The sequence below is a fragment of the Lemur catta genome, chromosome 5, assembly GCF_020740605.2.
Source record: "Lemur catta isolate mLemCat1 chromosome 5, mLemCat1.pri, whole genome shotgun sequence".
In the NCBI taxonomy this organism is placed as follows: Eukaryota; Metazoa; Chordata; class Mammalia; order Primates; family Lemuridae; genus Lemur; species Lemur catta.
The window spans coordinates 13,287,213-13,305,286 of record NC_059132.1 but is presented as its reverse complement, the minus strand read 5'-3'; the positions used below and the strand labels follow the sequence as shown (position 1 = coordinate 13,305,286).

General features: G+C 52.2%; 1 protein-coding gene across 3 annotated transcripts; it reads left to right on the top strand.

Annotated features, from left to right (window-relative positions):
- Positions 1-6,171: 6,171 nt before the first annotated feature.
- NKX2-5 (NK2 homeobox 5) lies at positions 6,172-17,651 on the top strand. Of its 3 annotated transcripts, XM_045551169.1 has the most exons (3): positions 6,172-6,743; positions 8,241-8,877; positions 9,006-9,358. In XM_045551169.1, coding segments are annotated over exons 1-3 (972 nt in total). In that variant the 5' UTR covers positions 6,172-6,409; the 3' UTR covers positions 9,007-9,358. The 3 variants fall into 3 exon arrangements, with proteins under 3 accessions (XP_045407125.1, XP_045407126.1, XP_045407124.1); XM_045551170.1 differs by lacking the exons at positions 8,241-8,877; positions 9,006-9,358 and adding an exon at positions 17,328-17,651; XM_045551168.1 differs by having other exon boundaries at positions 8,241-9,358.
- Positions 17,652-18,074: the final 423 nt, after the last annotated feature.

Genomic DNA, 18,074 nt, shown 5'->3' with positions numbered 1-18,074 from the left:
TAAAAGGGTGACTACACAGGGTAGTCACCAAACTTTTTGATCTTTGTCAATCTGATAAGTGGAAAACATTTGCCTCCCTGTGTTTTAATTTGCATTTCTTTATTTTTATTTCTTTTCTTTTTCTTTTTTACCAGCAAGGCCCCCCTACTCTTAGCCATTGTCTCAATTTTTTTCATCATTTTCTTATTGATTTATAGGGACTCTTTCCATATTGTGGAAATCAGTTTTTTGACATGTATTTTTAGCATTTTTCCTTAGTGTAGTTTTCTCTTTGATCCTATTTATGGTGTTTTTTGCTGAGCACAAGTTTATTTTTAGGCAATCAGGTTTATATAATTCACCTTTTATGGTTTCTAGGTCTCTTGTTCTCCTCATCCACCCACCCAAATACACAAATACTCCAAAATCATTATTTTAATCCTCTATGGCACTTTTATGTTTCATTTTTTAAAATTTTTCTGTCTGAAATTGAATGTATTTGGTATAAGAAAAATCCATTACATTTTCCTTTTGCTAACTTCACTTTCACTTTATTTTGAAAGTGTATTGTTGTATGGACCATGCCCCCTAAAACAGCATAATATTACAATTGGCAGAGACATTTTCTCATCTTAACCAGTTTTGTTTTGTAGGTTAGACAACCACCAACATAACATGCCTCTCCACCCATTGCCACTGTCCAGGCACGTCCAGGTAACAACCTGGGATGTTTCCCAGAATGGCACAGCTATTATAAGAAAGGGACACCACCGGGGAGACAAACACAAAACTGGGTATCAGAGAGGAAAAAGGACATGCTCAAGGTCAGCCAATTGGTAAAAAGACAAGACCAGACCCACGGCTGGCTCACAGTCCAGTACTCTTTCTGGTACAAGTCTGCCTTCTTCAGGATCTGTGTGTCTTGGGCTGTGCAACCCCAGGCCCTGGTACGTAGTGGGCATCCAATCATGTAGGAAAGGAGGAAATCAGGCCAAGCACCAGGTAGTGACTAGGCTAAGGAGTCACTTGGAGGCTAGGTGAAAACTCTGGTCCACTCTTTTAGCCACACACAGGCACACACACACACACACAGACACACACACACACACACAGGCACACAATAGGCACTAGCCAAGTGGACCTGCTCTTCCCTTTCCATGGGCTGCAGGCCCTTCCTATGGCCAAGCAACTTTGCAAAGACAGCTCTTTTTTTGTTTTGTTTTTTTGTTTTGTTTTTTTGTTTTAATTGAGACAAGGTCTCTTGCTCAGGTTGGTCTCAAACTCCCGAGCTCAAGCAATCCTCAGGTCTAGGCAAAGACAGCTCTTAAAGCAGCTCAGGGGGGCTTCCTGCCTGTCTTTGCTGGTTAGCAGGGGCTATACCCTGGGGCAAAGGAAACCAAAAGCAAAAAAGACAATAGGGACCCTGGGGACATGCAGTTAGTATTTTCAAAGTTCTGGTTCAGACTGCCCAGAAAGCAGAACTGGCTACATAATTTGTGGGCTCAATACAAAATGGAAACATAGAGCCTCTCTGTTCAAAAATTAAGAATTTCAAGACAGTAACAGCAGAACATTAAACCAAGCTCAGGCTTTATGAGACTTGACCGCACAGGCAACATGCCCGTGAAGCCAGCCTTAACAGAGGGATAGAGTTAATTATGGGGGGAGGGGTAAGGAGGGTCCTGATTGTAGGGCAGAACATCCAAAATGTAGTAGGAACCCAAATGTCCGTCAACCGATCAATGGATAAACAAAATGTGGTCTATCCATACAATGGAGTATGATTCAGCCATTAGGAAGAACAAAGTAGATACATGCTACAGCATGGATGAACCTTGAAAACATATGCTAAGTGAAAATGCCAGACAAACAGCCACGTATTGTGATTCCATTTGTATGAACTGTGCAGAATAGGCAAATCTATAGAGACAAGAAGTAGATGAGTGTTTGTCTAGGGCTGGGAAGGTAGAGGAGCAGTATGGGGGTTGATGGCTAAAGGCTACAGGGGGGTGATGAAAATAGTCTAAAATTGATTATGGTGATTGTTGCACAACTCTGTGAATATACTAAAAATCATTGAATTGTATACCTTAAATGGGTGAATTGTATGGTATGCGAATTATATCTCAATAAAGCCGTTATCAAAAGAAAAGGAGGAGAAAGGGGAAGACGAGGGACGAGTGGGAGGGAGAAGTGAGCTGGGTGCATCTTCAGTTCCTCCCTCTCCCTCTCTCCCTCTCTCTCTCTCTCAAATGAACTTTATGCAGGAAGTCTCCCTTGTGGATGAAGGTTTGGGGACACCCAGCATCTCAAATCCAACAGCCTTGGTCCTCTTCTCTTGCTGTGCACCAGGTGTGGGTGGGTGGAAGGGGGCCTTGCTTTCTCTCCGACTGGCACGGCTCTAGGGCGCAGGGACGTGCAATGAAAGAAAACAGTCTCCACTTTGCAATCAGGTCTTTGTTGGAATCCTGACTCCCTGACACTGTCGCTTCCTGTCGGTGTGACCTTGAGCAAGTCACTCCACCTCTCTGAGCCTCATTCTCCTTAGGCAAGCAATCGGGGTAAGAGGGTCCCCGATGGCATCCGTCAGAGCGCGTGGCGCACCCAGTGGGCGCTCCAGAAACGCAAGAACGAGGAGAATTCAGTGTCTGCTGAGCCACCTCTTCCCGAGCCAAGCGCGAGGTCTGCAGCCTTGCTCAGGGTCGCCCTCCTCGCGCCCCCAAGCCCGGGCCAGGAAGGAAGCCGGGGCGGCGCAGGGGCCCCGCGGCCCGGCCGGGAGCTGAGGCGAAGGCCGAGGCCGGCGCGCAGCCGCCGCTGCTCATCCATCAGCCGGACGAAGAGCAGAGTCGCGCTCCCGGCCCTCTGTTTGCTTTCTCGCCAATTATTGCCGCTCCGCAGCCCCTTTGTTGATACAGTAGTCCGAAAAAGTGCTAATGTTCATTTATCAGGGGGCCCGCCGGGGACTCCCACGAGTTGCGATTCTTCCGAAAATATAAACATGGGGCGAGCGTCCCAGACAGAAACCCCCATCTGCTTCCCCCGCGCGGCCGAGAGCGAGGCGTTGTTGAAGATAAAGCCGCGGATAACGCCGCCTGTCTCCAACGCACGTCTCCCCGGCGCATTAATGACATTCCCGGTGATAGTTCCAGCTTATCTGTCAATTAATCATATATACCTTTTGCGGCCGGCCCTGCTGATTGCAGGAAAGGGGGGGCTGGCTCTGGCCGCGCCGATCGCTTTTCAATTAATAATAATTTATTTGCGCAGAATGCGTTCGAGCCACCCTGGAATTTGGCTAATCTTAAAGCACCAACTCTTTAAAAGACAAGGAAATAGATGGCAATAGATAGACAGATTTTCGATCTCTCCTCTGTCTCCTTTTGTCTCGCTCTGCCTTGCTCTCGGCTGAAGGCTGTTTGTTTGTCCTGCTAGTCTGGTCAGAGAGCGGCTTAGAGAGGCGGCCAGGTTGGGTGAGCCGCCCTTGGAGGAAAGATGCGTCCCTTTGGGGGCCAGAGAATCAAGTTTCTTCCCACCCAACCCCCAACCGCTGCACCTTCTAGTTAAAGAAAAAGAAATTTTTGTGTGTGTGCTCATTCGAGAACAGTGAGGACTGCACAGAAAAGTTGGAAATTATTCTTGGACATCTCTCTACGGAAACCAGGGTGGGTCGCCTCAATTTCGATTTTGCTTGTATTTATTCGTTTTTGCCCCGTTTCCTCTTTCCCGCAACAACAAGGCCTTTTCTGAAGCCAAGATAAATTATTACCGGATCCACAGAGGGAATAAGAGGGAAGAAAAGTCACTGATTTCGTCCAAATTGGGAGGATTTTCTTTCCTTCCCTCTTCATGACACCTGACCCTCAAGTCTGTCAGTTCTGAGAATCTCGCTACCCTAAAATAGGAGATAAATCTTGTTTTGATTAGCAAAGGGAATGCTCAATTCTTTTTTGTCTCCAGAACTATCTTAAAAAAAAAAAACCTAACTAAAAACAGGGATCCCGGATGCAGCCTCGATGTCCCCCATTAAACGGTAATATTTCAGGCGTCGGCTCACACTAATCTTTCAAACTGTCATCGCGAGCCGGCCGGCCAGCAGATTCACTTAACAGCCTCCCAGGACCCTCGCTCCGAGCTCTTTTCAGCGAGACGTTTAATTGAATCGGATGTGGCTCGTTTGCCAGACGTCACCGCCTCGGCGATAGGCATCCTCTCCCACCCCCAAAAAACAATCTTCAAAGGCGAGGCGGCCCCCAAGCTAGGTTAGTTTGGAGCAGTAACTGTAACGTGGCCAAGAGCCGCAGCAGCGGGGAAGGACCGAGGACCGAGGAGAGGCCGCTGATCGGCATGCAGATCCGTGGAGAGAGAATCCGCATTGGGAGGTGGAGAGGTGGGGAGACGAGAAGGGTTCCCGGGGCTTCAGAGCCTCACGGTTGGGAAAAGCCATTCTCCGCAGACCTGGCTAACAACAATTCCAGAACGCCGCGCGTCGCCCCAGGCTCGAAAACTCGAGGCGAGAGTTAGGCGCGGCTGCCAGGGCCTGTTACTGACGCCTGGCGCCTGGAAGCCGGGGTCAGGGCGCTTCGGCTCTGGGGCTGCCCCGCGGGGCTCGGCTCTCGGCCACCCTAGCGCGGACGAAGGCCGAAGGCCCTGGGAGTGTGGGTTCAGTGAGGGTCAGGAAAGTCCCTGCGTCAGACCAATGGTTGAATTCACTCGCGCCGGAACTGCCCGACGGCTCACTCAAGACTCACGTTATGGACAGACACCTTTTCGTCCCCGTACTTTGCGCGTTTCCTCCGTACCTTGGACACGCGTTCTGGCACCCGGGCAGGAGCTATGTCTTCAGCTAACTTTTGGCCCTGCACCGCCTTTATTATACTCCGAGTGCCTCTTTCCCATTCGCCCTCCGCTAGGAGCTGAGTCCTCCACGTCCCCATTTTTGGCAAGCGCACGCGTCAGGTCCGTGCCTAACCTGCACAGGTTTGGGTCGTGGGAAATCAACGCTTTTCCCTTGACAACGTCGCCATCCCCAGTGATGGAGTAAGGCGGCATCCTCAACCTGGGCCCCTCTGCCCGCCCTGACCTTGCTTGAAATCGTACGCAAAATAGAGCTCCTCCCTGCAGTGTACCGAGTGGTGGGGAGAAGGCCCAAAGCTTTCATCAGCTCTCTCAAGGGATCCCGGGCCCTAGAGGGATGCGGCCCACCGCATAGGATCTGCCCGTGTAGCTTGCGCTCCTGAAACCCTGGCAGATTTGTCTGACAGAAGCGTCCTGCTTTACTGACCCTGAGCTAAAAATGATCACCCTGCCTCCGCTGCCCTTCTCCCACGTGCATGGCGGTACCTCCAGAGCGCCCCACTGGGAGCCAGCCCAGAGGCCTCCGAAAAACCCCTGGGCACGGAAAATCCCCGCCTGCCTGAGAGCTAAACCTGCCCTGGGGCCCTGAGGCGTTGAGCTTGGCAGTAGCCTGAGGTCGTGGGTGCTAGGCTGGGAAGGAAGAGAAGGAGGGAGGCAGGACTGGTGGGCTCCAAAACGGGAGAAACAAGGAAGCTGGTAGCTGGGACTAGAAGATAGGTTTCTCCGGGGACGCTGAGTGTACCCTGTGGGATTTGTTTCATTATTAAGATGAGAGTCATTTCCCTAGGAGGGTACTGACAGTGAATGGCGCCCCCTGGAGTTGTGCGTGTATAACTTCTGTAGGAGGTGGCCACTCCCACCCCACAATCACCCACCTTGTCCCAGGAGCCCCCAGGGCCTGGGGCATAACTAGCCCTGTAGGTCAAGCCAAACAGAACCTCAGAGTTGTTCAGAATCTCCCCTCCTGCCATGACCCCAAAGCAAACCGTGTCCTCCATGCCTTTCTCCCTATTTAGACGCTTCCCAATCAAACATACCATAGGTAATAAAGCCCTACCCCTGCACCAGCTTCCCACCCTAGCCTTCACTCTCCCATTGTTTTGGGTGCTGAGGAACATTTCTTCAAATCCCAGACCCACCCAACCTTGCCCAGAGACCTAACTCAGAGAAGAGTTGGGTCCTTTCCTGTGAACGCATCTTGGTAGGGTTTTCATGTTCGTATTTTGGAGCAATCTCAGGCCACAGGAGCAAAAGAGCTTCCCAGTGTATCGCGGCCCCTTTAAAAAAGCTAGGCAGGATTTTTTTTTTAACCGTATGACTATATTAGGTGACACTAAACTGCTCGTTGCTCCTGTCATCGAGGCCCTGGCCCAATGACAGGCTGAGTCCCCCTCCTCCGACCTGGTCCCGCCTCTCCTGCCCCTTGTGCTCGGCGCTACCTGCTGCCCCGACACATCCAGAGTAGGGAGGACGGTGCGCAGGCGGGCAGCGGGCACCATGCAGGGAGGCTGCCAGGGGCTGTGGGCAGCGCCGCTCTCTGCTGCCCACCTGGCGCTGTGAGACTGGCGCTGCCACCATGTTCCCTAGCCCTGCGCTCACGCCCACGCCCTTCTCAGTCAAAGACATCCTGAACCTGGAGCAGCAGCAACGCAGCCTGGCCGCCGCCGGGGAGCTCTCTGCGCGCCTGGAGGCCACCCTGGCGCCCGCCTCCTGCATGCTGGCCGCCTTCAAGCCCGAGGCCTACGCGGGGCCAGAGGCGGCGGCGCCCGGCCTCCCGGAGCTGCGAGCAGAGCTGGGCCCGGCGCCTTCACCGGCCAAGTGCTCGCCTGCCTTTCCTGCCGCCCCCACCTTCTACCCGCGTGCCTATGGCGACCCCGACCCGACCAAGGACCCTCGAGCTGATAAGAAAGGTGAGGAGGAAATCACGAGTCCTCTATTCCGTCCCGGGTCACTTTCGTCCCCAAACCGGCCGCCCAGAAATTCAGACCCGGGAAGAGGAGATGCCCCTGAACCAAAAGCTTGGCACTGGGGGCTCGGAAGCGTGAGATGCCAGGTTGTCGCAAAGGCCCCCGCGCCCCGCGTCCAATAGGAGGTTTAGAGGAAATGCCAGATTGAAAGGATCAGAAACAAGAGACCCAAAAAATTTTTTTGGCCTAACAAAGGCCCAGGCGGCTTAGGCCCTGCTCTTGGATCTGTTAAGAAGCTGAGCGATAGGTTTGTGGTAGACAGGATAGAGAGAGAAATAGATAATCTTTGTAACAGAGGTTTTAAAAGCTCTTTTGAATTTACGAGTCTTTTTGAGGATCTGCTAAGATCTGCCAAAGAAATTAAAATGCTACTCACCAGACACGCCTTTGCGCATAAATGGAGGCGAGTCCTGGACTTTCTGTAGCCCACGTTACTCCTTACTCGGCGTTTCTGGGCCTTTCTTCCTTTGTTCCAGGACAGTGGGGAACAAGAACCTTAATTTTAAAACGAGATACTGCAGACCCTCAAGAATCTGCCTTAGCTGTATTTTTCCAGCACAATTTTCTGGCGTTAGGTTCCCTCGTGGAGATGTTAGACAATGTCTAGGAACAGAAAGCGCGGGGGAGTGGACAAGATGATTTCGGAAAGTGGCCAGCTACTCTCGCAGGCCGTCGCAGGGTCGGGGAGGGAGGCCTGCCCGGCCGCGGAAAAGGGCATGGTAGAAAGACCTGGGCCCAGCGCGAGGTCAGCGCAAACCCCAGGAGGCCGGAGGCTCTGGACGAAGGGCCGGCCTGAGCCCAGAAGGGATTCACAGGTTTGTCTGGGGGGACCGAGAGCGCCCGGAAACCTGCGGGCGGGCACTGCGGCTAGAATCGATCTCGCTACCAATTCGAGCTCAGCTCGAGCAACCCGCAGGGCAGGTTCCGAGGTCACCTGCCCATCCTCGGCGTTTTGGGCGCCGCGCAGACCCTGTGGCGACCGCCCCGGACCTTTCGATCACCAAACCAACACCTCTTGGCCTTCGGTTTCTTTGATTCCTTAATTTTGAGACAATGTGACCAGCTCCAGGGTGAGGCCTCAGCCTCCCTTCATTACCAAAGTAGCCCTAAACCAATTCACCCAAGAGCATCATCCTGTTTTTTTGTTTTGTTTTGGTTTTTGCAGCCTGAAATTTTCAGTCACTGTCTGTCTCCCTCAGCGGGATGTGAACTGCCCCAGGGCAGAGACCTCTCTGGTTTTGTTCTCCTGCGCCTCTAGGCACTTGGTAGGCTTTCAACAAACACTAACTGACTGGGCCTTGTCCCTGGTGCCCCGTGCACTTGGCGGAGTGAGCTCCGGGCAGGACAAGGAGGCACCCATAATGGCCCATCATCCGGCGGGCGCTCCATGGGTGGGGCAGCTCCGACCGAGCGTCTCTCTGCCTCTCTGTTCTCCTCCAGAGCTGTGCGCGCTGCAGAAAGCGGTAGAGCTGGAGAAGCCGGAGACCGACGGCGCGGAGCGGCCCCGCGCGCGACGGCGGAGGAAGCCGCGCGTGCTCTTCTCGCAGGCGCAGGTATACGAGCTCGAGCGGCGCTTCAAGCAGCAGCGGTACCTGTCGGCTCCCGAACGCGATCAGCTGGCTAGCGTGCTGAAGCTCACGTCCACGCAGGTCAAGATCTGGTTCCAGAACCGGCGCTACAAGTGCAAGCGGCAGCGGCAGGACCAGACTCTGGAGCTGGTGGGGCTGCCCCCGCCGCCCCCGCCGCCTGCTCGCAGGATCGCGGTGCCAGTGCTGGTGCGCGACGGCAAGCCATGCCTAGGGGACTCGGCGCCCTACGCGCCCGCCTACGGCGTGGGCCTCAACGCCTACGGGTATAACGCCTACCCCGCCTACCCAGGTTACGGTGGCGCGACCTGCAGCCCTGGCTACAGCTGCGCTGCCGCTTACCCCGCCGGGCCTCCCCCGGCGCAGCCGACCACGGCGGCCGCCAACAACAACTTCGTGAACTTCGGCGTCGGGGACTTGAATGCGGTGCAGAGCCCCGGGATTCCGCAGGGCAACTCCGGAGTGTCCACGCTGCACGGTATCAGAGCCTGGTAGGGAAGGGACTCGCCTGGAGCTCCCCTCACCGATCTCACCTCGAGAGAGGGGCACTGACTCGAGGGGGGAGGAAGGGCTCCCAACACGACCTTGCATCCCTGGGATTTCACATTCACTCCTGCAGAGGCCTCGGAACTTTTCCCCGCCCCGTTCGCCTTTGTTCCCGAGCGCAGGAGAGTTTGTGGCCGTGTTTACTCAGCCTGTGGTGAGTGATCTGGCAGCCAGGTGTTTTAGTCGCCCCCCTCCCCAGGGCCCTCCAGAGCATCCGTGGGCACCCCCGGCTGACCCAACACCAGCCAGTTGCAACTGAGAACCCGGGCACGCGGGGCCCAAGATCTGGCCGCCCTTCCCAAGCCTGGGCCAGGCGCCCGGGCTCTTGCTGCCCTGCCATTGCCCGCCCGCCCACCCACCCGTATTTATGTTTTTACCTGTTACTGTAAGAAATGAGGATCCCTTTCCCATTAAAGAGTGCGCTGACCCCGCACGTGTCCTTCTTTCATCTTGCGGCGCTTCAGAAACTGAGTTTCTGAGAGCAGAGAGAGGCTGCCAGGCCCCGGCTGGTCTGGGATGGAAGGCACGGGCTTCCCTGGGCAAATTGATAATACTGATAACAAAACCAACCTGTGCTGGGTCCCGCCTCAGGCACTTTCTGGGATCATCTCATGTAATCCTAAACAATCTGAAAAGAGATACTGTTTTAAAGTTTAGCAGCTGAGGCTTGGAGAAGTTTAATGACTTGCTTTGGAGAAAACAGCCAGTACTAGTACAACTCGCGTTTGATTCCAGACGGAGGGCGCCTTCCCAGAGCTCCCAACCCTACCGCCTTGAACCCTAATATATGCCAGGCCCTGTTCCAGGTGCTGGGCACAAATGGAGAGCAAAAGGGCCTGAGCCGTATGTGACTGGAGTGCGCTGTAACTCATCCCACTTGAAAGAACGCTTTAGCCCATTTACAGGTGTTAAAGCCAAGAACCAAAGCCCTCCCTCAAGCTTCCTGGACTTCACAGCCCAGTGATACTGGGAAGCACCCAGGGACCTTGCAGGGGTCTCCGTGCCGGACCTCAGCAGCTGCCCTGCCAGACTGAGCACAGAGGCTGGACGCCAGAGAGGTGTCCTGCGGACAGTGCTCACCTCCGACTGTGGCAAGGCCCTATAAATTCATGTAGTCTGGGGAGCACCTGCGCCCTAACCCCACCGACACCCTTTCCTCAGGGCATTTAACTAATTTCACCACAGTACTGACTGACAAATATTACTATACTGGTTTTACAGAAGAGAAAACTGAGGCTGGGCAAAATCAAGCTAAAAACCTACTCGTTATGGGACTTGCCCACTCCGTGTGTCCATTTTTTGTCTGTACAATGAGGAGAACAAAAACACCTCACTCTGAGCCCCGGGGCCTCAACACTCCAAGGAGCTGGGACCTGACCTCTAGCTCCTCCATCCCCAACCCCCAGAGCAGAAGAACTATGCCTCCCTTCTTAAAAAGGGACAAAATTGGGAGAGAATGGGGCTTTGTTTTCCCACTAGATATGGGTCCCCCCCCCCCCCCCCCGCACGGTTCCCGATATGGGTTTTGCCTGGGAAGCTCTGGGCTGGTGGCCTGGGGCATTGAGGTGTCCGACTGACTGAGAGTTCCTGAACACAGCCAAAACATTGCTTGTGGCATCCAGGGACCGAGCGCCATTCTATGTGCCCCTGATGCTCAGGATGAGTCACTGGCCCTGTCTGGCCCAACCAGGAGCTGTCCTGCTGCCGTGCCAGCCTGCCGTGCCTGCCTGCCTGCCTGCCTGCCAGAGCAGGGAAGATGCCCAGAGAGTTCAAGTGCTACCATTTGCCCCAGCTGCGGTCTTAGGATATGGGGGCACTGGAGTGCAGGCAGTTGAGGTGGACAATCGACCATCACGGGGTTATGGGCTGGGCTGTGAGAGAGAAGAGGAAAACACTGAGCTCAAAACTTGGTTGGGTCTGGGCTGGCACCAGGAGGGAATGTGTTCAGCCCAGCCCTGGCATTCGCCTCCTGGGCCCACTCCCTGTTGCAGCCTTTACCACGCCACTTTCAGAGCTCCCTGCCCTCCTGTGTGATGTGCTGTGGCCTCATCTCATAGAGGATGACATTGAGGCCCCTCCAGGTCACCAGACCAGATCTTAAGCAAGACAGCAATCTCCTACCAGGCAGCCCCTACCTGAAGCCCTAGCAGGCAGCCTAACTCACACAACCAGGAAATTCTCCTACCAGATCAGTGTGTTCACCCACCTTCTCCCTCCATCCTGCACACCCGTGGGGCTTTTTCATCTTACACTTGTCTGTAACAACATTAGAAATAATACTTCTTTCACTTAATGTTATACCTCAAGGATTTTTCCACGATGCCTCCCTCTTTGTCATCCTCTACCTCCAGGCACTAGCTGAGTGACTCCCAGGGTCTCCCTGCACCTTTCCGGAGGTGTTCACAAAGGGATAGCAGCAATGACTAGCTGGCATCTGCCAGGGCTCACCAAATGCCAGGACCCCAGCCAAATGCTTTACCGGAGTTCTCTAAACTAACTTACATTCATCTGCAAACCGGGAAACCGAGGAGGTTAAGTCTGCGGTCAAGGAGGTCATACAGTCCCTAAGCCTGGAGCTGGAAACCGCACAGGGCACACAGAGAAGGGAGAGGGGAGCGTGCACTGGGGATGTTTGTCCAGTAAAGATGCAGTGGGACTGGCTCAGGGCCACCAAGTTGAGCGGACCCCAGGCTCTTGCCAGTGGGTGAGGATCTTGAGCCTCGTATCAGGGCTCATTACTCGGAAACGGTAGTTCGCAGAGCTCTGGGGCTCAGCAGTGACGGCCCTGGTCCCCTGCGGACTCCAGAGGCCCAGGGCGAGGCTTTCTCTTGAGAGTGCCGGGTCGGGGGCAAAAGTACCCGGGCGGGGACACAGTCAGAAGTAACCTAAACTAAAATGCCCACGTTTACATAGCAATCTTCTCACCCCCTAAATTAATTCGGTATTATTTGTTTTGTTTTTCAATTATGTATTCTATAAACGACACATGCATGCACGGTAAGAAAATTCAACCAGGATGGGAAAATGCAAAACAAGCAAGAAATGTGGGGAGACTGGGGTGGCGCAGGCGCGGGCTCTGCGTGCCCAGAGCCCCAAGGGAACACCTAGAGGACTAGTTTTATCTTTAATAAATTTAAAAAAAAAATCAAATAAGCACACGCCGAGGTTACAAAATAATCAGAGATAAACAATGATATTAAAAAGAAAAAAACATCGGCTCTCGGAGCTGGGATGGAGCGATTCCCTCAGCCCAGCGCCACTCTGCGCGAGCTGGCAGAGGAGGGCTGCGGCTGGGGGTCCCCAGAATGAGAGCCAGGCCACTGCCGCACCAGCCCCAACGTCCCTTTGTTTCCTTGGCTCATTCTCAGCCCGCAGGCGCAGGTTTTGCCAAATCAGAATAGCTCCGGTCCTCTTATTTTGTTTGGATTTCACCTTAAACCAACCCCACACTGTGTATCTGAATATCTATTTGAAAAGGACGCGCAGGACCCCCAGAGCTCACCGCAGATCGGGGACTTGAGCAGCCAGCCGGGAGGCGGTCCTGTGCGTCGCTGCGCTCCTGCTGCCGGAGCTGTGCAACCTGCCTCCCGCCGCCAGCCCTTCGCCTCCTCCCGGAGGCACTCGGGCCTCAGCCCTGCGCGCCTGGGCCCAGGCGACAGCATTACGGCCCTCACCTCTCGCTGACTCTCCCACTAGACTGGGCTAAGGGGCGCGTGGCCTGGATTTTATTTATCCCTCACAGAGTTTACCGCAGGGCCAGGCACCGTCCAGAGCTCTTTACAAGTGAACCCATTTAATCCTCTTTTACACCTCTGAGTTCTGCCGAGGAAACAGATGAAGAATTCATCTTAAGCCCAGAGAGGAGGAGTAACTTGCCCAAGGTCACACAGCTGGTCAGTGCCAGAGCTTGGTTTCAAACCCAAGCAACCTGGCTCCAGAGCCTGAGGGCATAATGCCATTCCAGTCCCAGCTGGGGGGGGGAGGGCAAAGAATAGGTGCCAAGAGGTGTCTGTCAATTGATTAAACAGCACAGTAATGATAGTGGCTAACAGTTCTTAGAAGATTTCTATGATGTGCCAGGCCTAACTCTTTGAGCAGGAGAGGAATCTCAGCGCGGGGTGATGGGTGGCAGCTGGGATTCCGGGCTGGCAGTCTGGCTGTCTTGCCCCACTCTGTGGCTTCTTAGAGGAGGACTTACCCCAGGGCATGGTGAGCAGTGAGGAGACCTGCCAGGCAGGACACTCAGGGCCACCATGGGCTGCACACCCTGCTCCTGCCCACAGCCGCACAGGATAACAGTATGGACTGTTGCCTAACATCTGTTGGTGCTTACTTTGTGCCAGGCCCAGGGCTAAATGCTGACCCTGCAAATCTCATTCTGTCATTTTCCAAGGAGGAAATTGAGACCGAGAGAAGTAAAAAACATCCCCTACCTAAGACCACTCTAGTAGTGTGGAGGGGGGGAATCTGTGCTTGAATCCAGATGGTTCCATGAGAGCCCTGGCTCTTTAAACCACTCTCCGTGGTTCCCTGAAGACACAAACTGTCTTGAGGCTGGGACAAACCCCAAACCCCTGCCTGGCCCAGGTCCCTCAAATTGGATTCCGCAGGGACAGGGCCTGCAAAACTGCATTTGTAACCAGGTGATTCCCATCATTTGGCAAGTTCGAGAACCACAACTCGACTTGCAGCTCACAGAGGCCCCAGACCCCAGGGGCTCCAGCTCTTGAGGGCCTGGGAGAAACTGGAGTCAGGTTTCCCCTCTCTGGGGCCTGCTGTCTATCTCAGGGTCTCTCTGTGTTTGCCATGATCCAGTGGCTGTGGCCCTGCAGACCCTGGGGAGTGAAGGGGGAGGGGGAGAGTGGAAGGGTAGAGGTTGGGAGATCGAGAAAGGGAGTCTGGGACATACCTGCCCTTGCCAGACAGACCACGAAGCCATCCCTGTGGTGTATTCAGCCCAGGTCCTGCCAGTGCTGCCTTGGAGAGAAGAGGAATTTGGAGAGATTATTCAGAAGGTCCATTTGTTCTGCCAGATCCTAAATTCCACCCTGGGGTCCCACAGGAAGGGGAGTAGGGGCCAAGCAGCCCCCATGGGGACCCACAGTGCGCCAGCCTCTCTGTGTGAGCTCATCGAAGCCTCACAATCAGCTGTTCCATGGTGGACTACACTTCACAGAAGAAGAAAGTGAGGCTTGAAAAGGTTTTGGCACTTGCTCTGTTCCTACAGTTAGGAAGCATCCAAGTCAAGTCCTAACACCAAATTCTCTTCTTTCCAGTCCACTCCCCAAACCCCCACCTGAGCTGAACTCCAGCTTGCAGAAATCTCACTTGGCTCACGTTAGCTCTGCTCCCTGCCACCCCCTTCCTCTGTCCTCAGCCTTTCAGGGGAGACCTTTGAAATAAGCAACGTGTGGAAAGGAGTTCTCCTTGCCAGTGAACGCAACTATTGTCATTCATTATTGTCCTTAGGTGGGCTCCATACCTCCCCATGCAGTCTTGACAACAGAAAACATGTCTTGCTGACGACCTCAAACAACCCAAATATCCATCACCAGATGCATGGATGGATAAACAAAATGTGCTATGTCATACAACAGAATATTATTCAGCCTTAAAAAGAAAGGAAAGTCTATACCACATGCAACAACGTGAATGAAATTTGAAGACATTATGCTAAGTTAAATATGCCATGCAGGATAAATACTGTATGATTCCACTTCTCTGAGGTACCTGGAGTACAAATTCATGCAGCCAGAAAATAGAAGGGTGTTTGCCAGAGGATGGGAGGAAGAGGGGAGAGGGAGTTATTTTTTAACGGGTATGGAGTTTCAGTTTGGAAAGATGAAAAGAGTTCTGGAGGAGGATGGTGGTGATGGTTGCACAACAATGTGAATGTACTTAATGCTACTGAATTGTACACTTGAAAATAGTTAAAATGGTCAATTTTATATCAAAACAGCTGCAATTTTTAAAAAATTAAATCTCAAAATAAAAAAAAAAAGCAACAAGATGCAAGATTTCAGGAAGCTGAGAAAAGTATTTAGTTACACCCAAGGCAACAGGCAGCTGAGACCTGGCAGGGTGAGCCCAGTTATTTGAAAAGAGAGAAAATCAGGGAGTGAAGACAGGAGATGTGGTCCCAGGGGAATGACAGAGTATCCAGGGTGGAGCCCAGCTTGGGAAGATGGAGGACATTTGCAGACACATGTCCTATGTGACAGGTCTATGACAGTGAATGTGAGGATATCTTGTGCTGTGATAGAATATTGTCAGAGAAAATTATACTCTGTGTGCCTAATCAACTCATAATCCATTTTTGTTCCTTTTAAGAGTTAATACATTCATAAATACATTTATAACCAAATTTATGAAATAAAATAATTTACTCAAATTTTCATCCTTGTTTTCAATAAATTCACATTCCATGGCCTTCCCCACCTCACCCCCACCCTGATCACAGTGTTCAGTAAACAAGGGCTTCTGGTTCGTGACATAGTAAAATTCCACTAGGCCAGGGGTTCTCAAACATTTTCATCTCAGGAACTCTTTTGACTTTTTAAAAATTACTGAGGACGACAAAGAGCTTTTGTTTTGGTGGGTTATATGTCTTTAGATGGATCATATTAGAAATTAAAAGTGAGAATTTTTAAAAATAGATATTAAATCATTTAAAAATTACAATAATCTCATTATGTGAGGTCTGAGATGGAAGAACAAATGAAGAACAAAGAAAGATGTATTGGTAAAGAAGTCAGCAAATGTAAACAAACCTTGCTCGTAAAGTGTAGGGTTGAAAAGGGGGGGGGGGGGCGCTAGAATAAAAATACCAGACAACAATAACTCGCAAGTCAGGAGGAGTTAAATGGAGTTAAAGTGTGTGAGGCTCCAGAAACAGGGTGGAGGTTTTGAGTCATTATAGATTTTTCCAGCAATGCTATATTACTATTTCCTGGCCTAGCTGGCCATTGCATGAGTACTCTATTGTAAGAATCAACCATATTTTGTTTATCCGTTCACCTGTTGATGGCCACTTGGGTTGTTTCCACCTTTTGCCTACTGTTGACAGTGCTGCTCTGAGCATTACCGTGCAAGAGTCTATTTCAGTCCCTACTTGCAATTCCTTGGGTATGTACCTAGCCGTGGAATTGTTGGATCATATGGTAATTCTGTGCTTCACTTTTGGAGGATGCTGTTCTTATTTTACAGATAAGAAACCTGAGGCTCAGGAAGGTGAGGGGCCTGGCTCTACTCTAGAGTGGGGTGCCAGACTGAAACCCAGGCCTGTCTCTCTGAAACCCATGCTGTATCTAGCATACTCTGTCTCAGAGTTGGGAAGTGGGGCTGAGATGTGGACACGTGCACAGGGCAGGCATCAGTGGATCCAGTCCAGTGACCTTCTCAACCACATCGCACATCTGAGCAGTCTTTTCTATTTCCACCACCACTGCCCTGGTCCAAGCCACTTTCGGGTCTCGTGGGGATTCCAGACACCGGCTCCAGTTTCCCTGCTCCCCTCTGCCCCCCTCCAGCTGGCGGAATCTCACAAAGACGCAAATCAGATGGAATCAGTTCACTCCCCTGATTAAAGCCCTTCCATGACTTCTCCTTAAACTTAGGGCCGCATTCCAGGGTGTGCTGGTGCAGCCCTGTCTGCGTCAGATTTACCTTAGACCATTCCCTTCCTGCAGGAGGTACAAGGCTCTGTGGTCCATACCCTGAACCAGTGAAGTCTCTTCCTGCCCCGGGCCCTTGGCCTGTGTCATCCCCTTTGCTGGGAGCCCCTCCCACACACTCACTGCCTGACTGGCCCCTTCTCAGCCTCCGACAGCGAGGCCCACCTTCCCACCTTCCCACCTTCTTCTCTGTAGCTCCTACCTCGGCATTCCATGATTCCAGGACAGACCCTCCCAGATAACAGTGGGCATCTACCTTCAGATCCACCTTTCACAAAGGAGCCTAAGGCTACCTGGGCCACCAGCCACCCTGGGGTGGAGGGAAGATGGGGAGAGGTGGCAGCTCTCACTGCAACCTGGCTGAGACCCCAGCCCCTCCCTGCCCCCTCCAGTCCACTCAGCTGTCTCAGAGGAAGAGATTTCTGAAATCAGACCTGACCAGATCTCACCCTGCTTAAATTCTGGACTCCCTGCTGCCCTCAAAGTTAAGCGGAGCATTGAAGCTGCTCGGGCCTCCTGCTCTCCATTCCCAGTCTCTACATCCTTCGCCCTCCACCCACACCCTGGGCCCTCAGACCCAGCAACTACAGAGGGTCTATAGACAGCAGGTCAGGGAAGCAAAAGTGTCATTAAGGACCTGACTCAAGTACCCTGCCTGCCTAGCGCCATCCCCCTCCTCAACCCCCAAGTCCAGTCATTAATCTTGTTTATGTCTTTGCCAGTCTGCCAACAAGCATCTGATAAGATGGTGCCAATACGGTGCAAATCAAGGACAAAATGAGAAGACGAACCTTGCAGAAAGTTACAGGAGGTCATGAAGTCCAGGACCACGGCAGCAGAGAACCTGTGGATCCCAGTGCAGTCATGGAGTGGCCAACGGTCAATGCAGAGAAAAACCACAGGGAGAATGCTGAGAAACAGGCAGGTCCACACCAGAATGACGTAACACCCCAGAGGAGGAAGAGGCTCCTGGGAAACCTTGGTACCTGCACTCTGAAATCAAATGCAAAGCGAAGGATGTGCTGGCTTGACCTGAAAAATGACACCTTTCCCCAAATCAACATTTGATTCCATTTTGATTTGTTCTAAGGATTAAAACCCTACTGTAAACATAAAAGCTTTTGTTGACTGTAAGACGAATTTATTTTCATAATTTTTCATTTCATTTTCTTCAAGACAAAGTCCCAAACTAATCTTTTTGCCCCCCAAATTTGTTTTTACCTTTTGGACTCCATTTATTTTAAATGGCTCTTTTTCTGACATAAGTTTTCCTTGGAAAATAATGATCCCCTGTTCTCATTGTCTCAAGGACAGAACTTTCTCTGATATGCACTCGTACTCTTCTGTTTGCATTTCCCCCTTTCTATACAGTGAACTCCTATTCATCCATCAAGGGCCATAACATGTGGCCCACCCTTTCTGAAAAGCAACCCTCATTGTTACAGAATTGATTTTGTAACATGGGAATT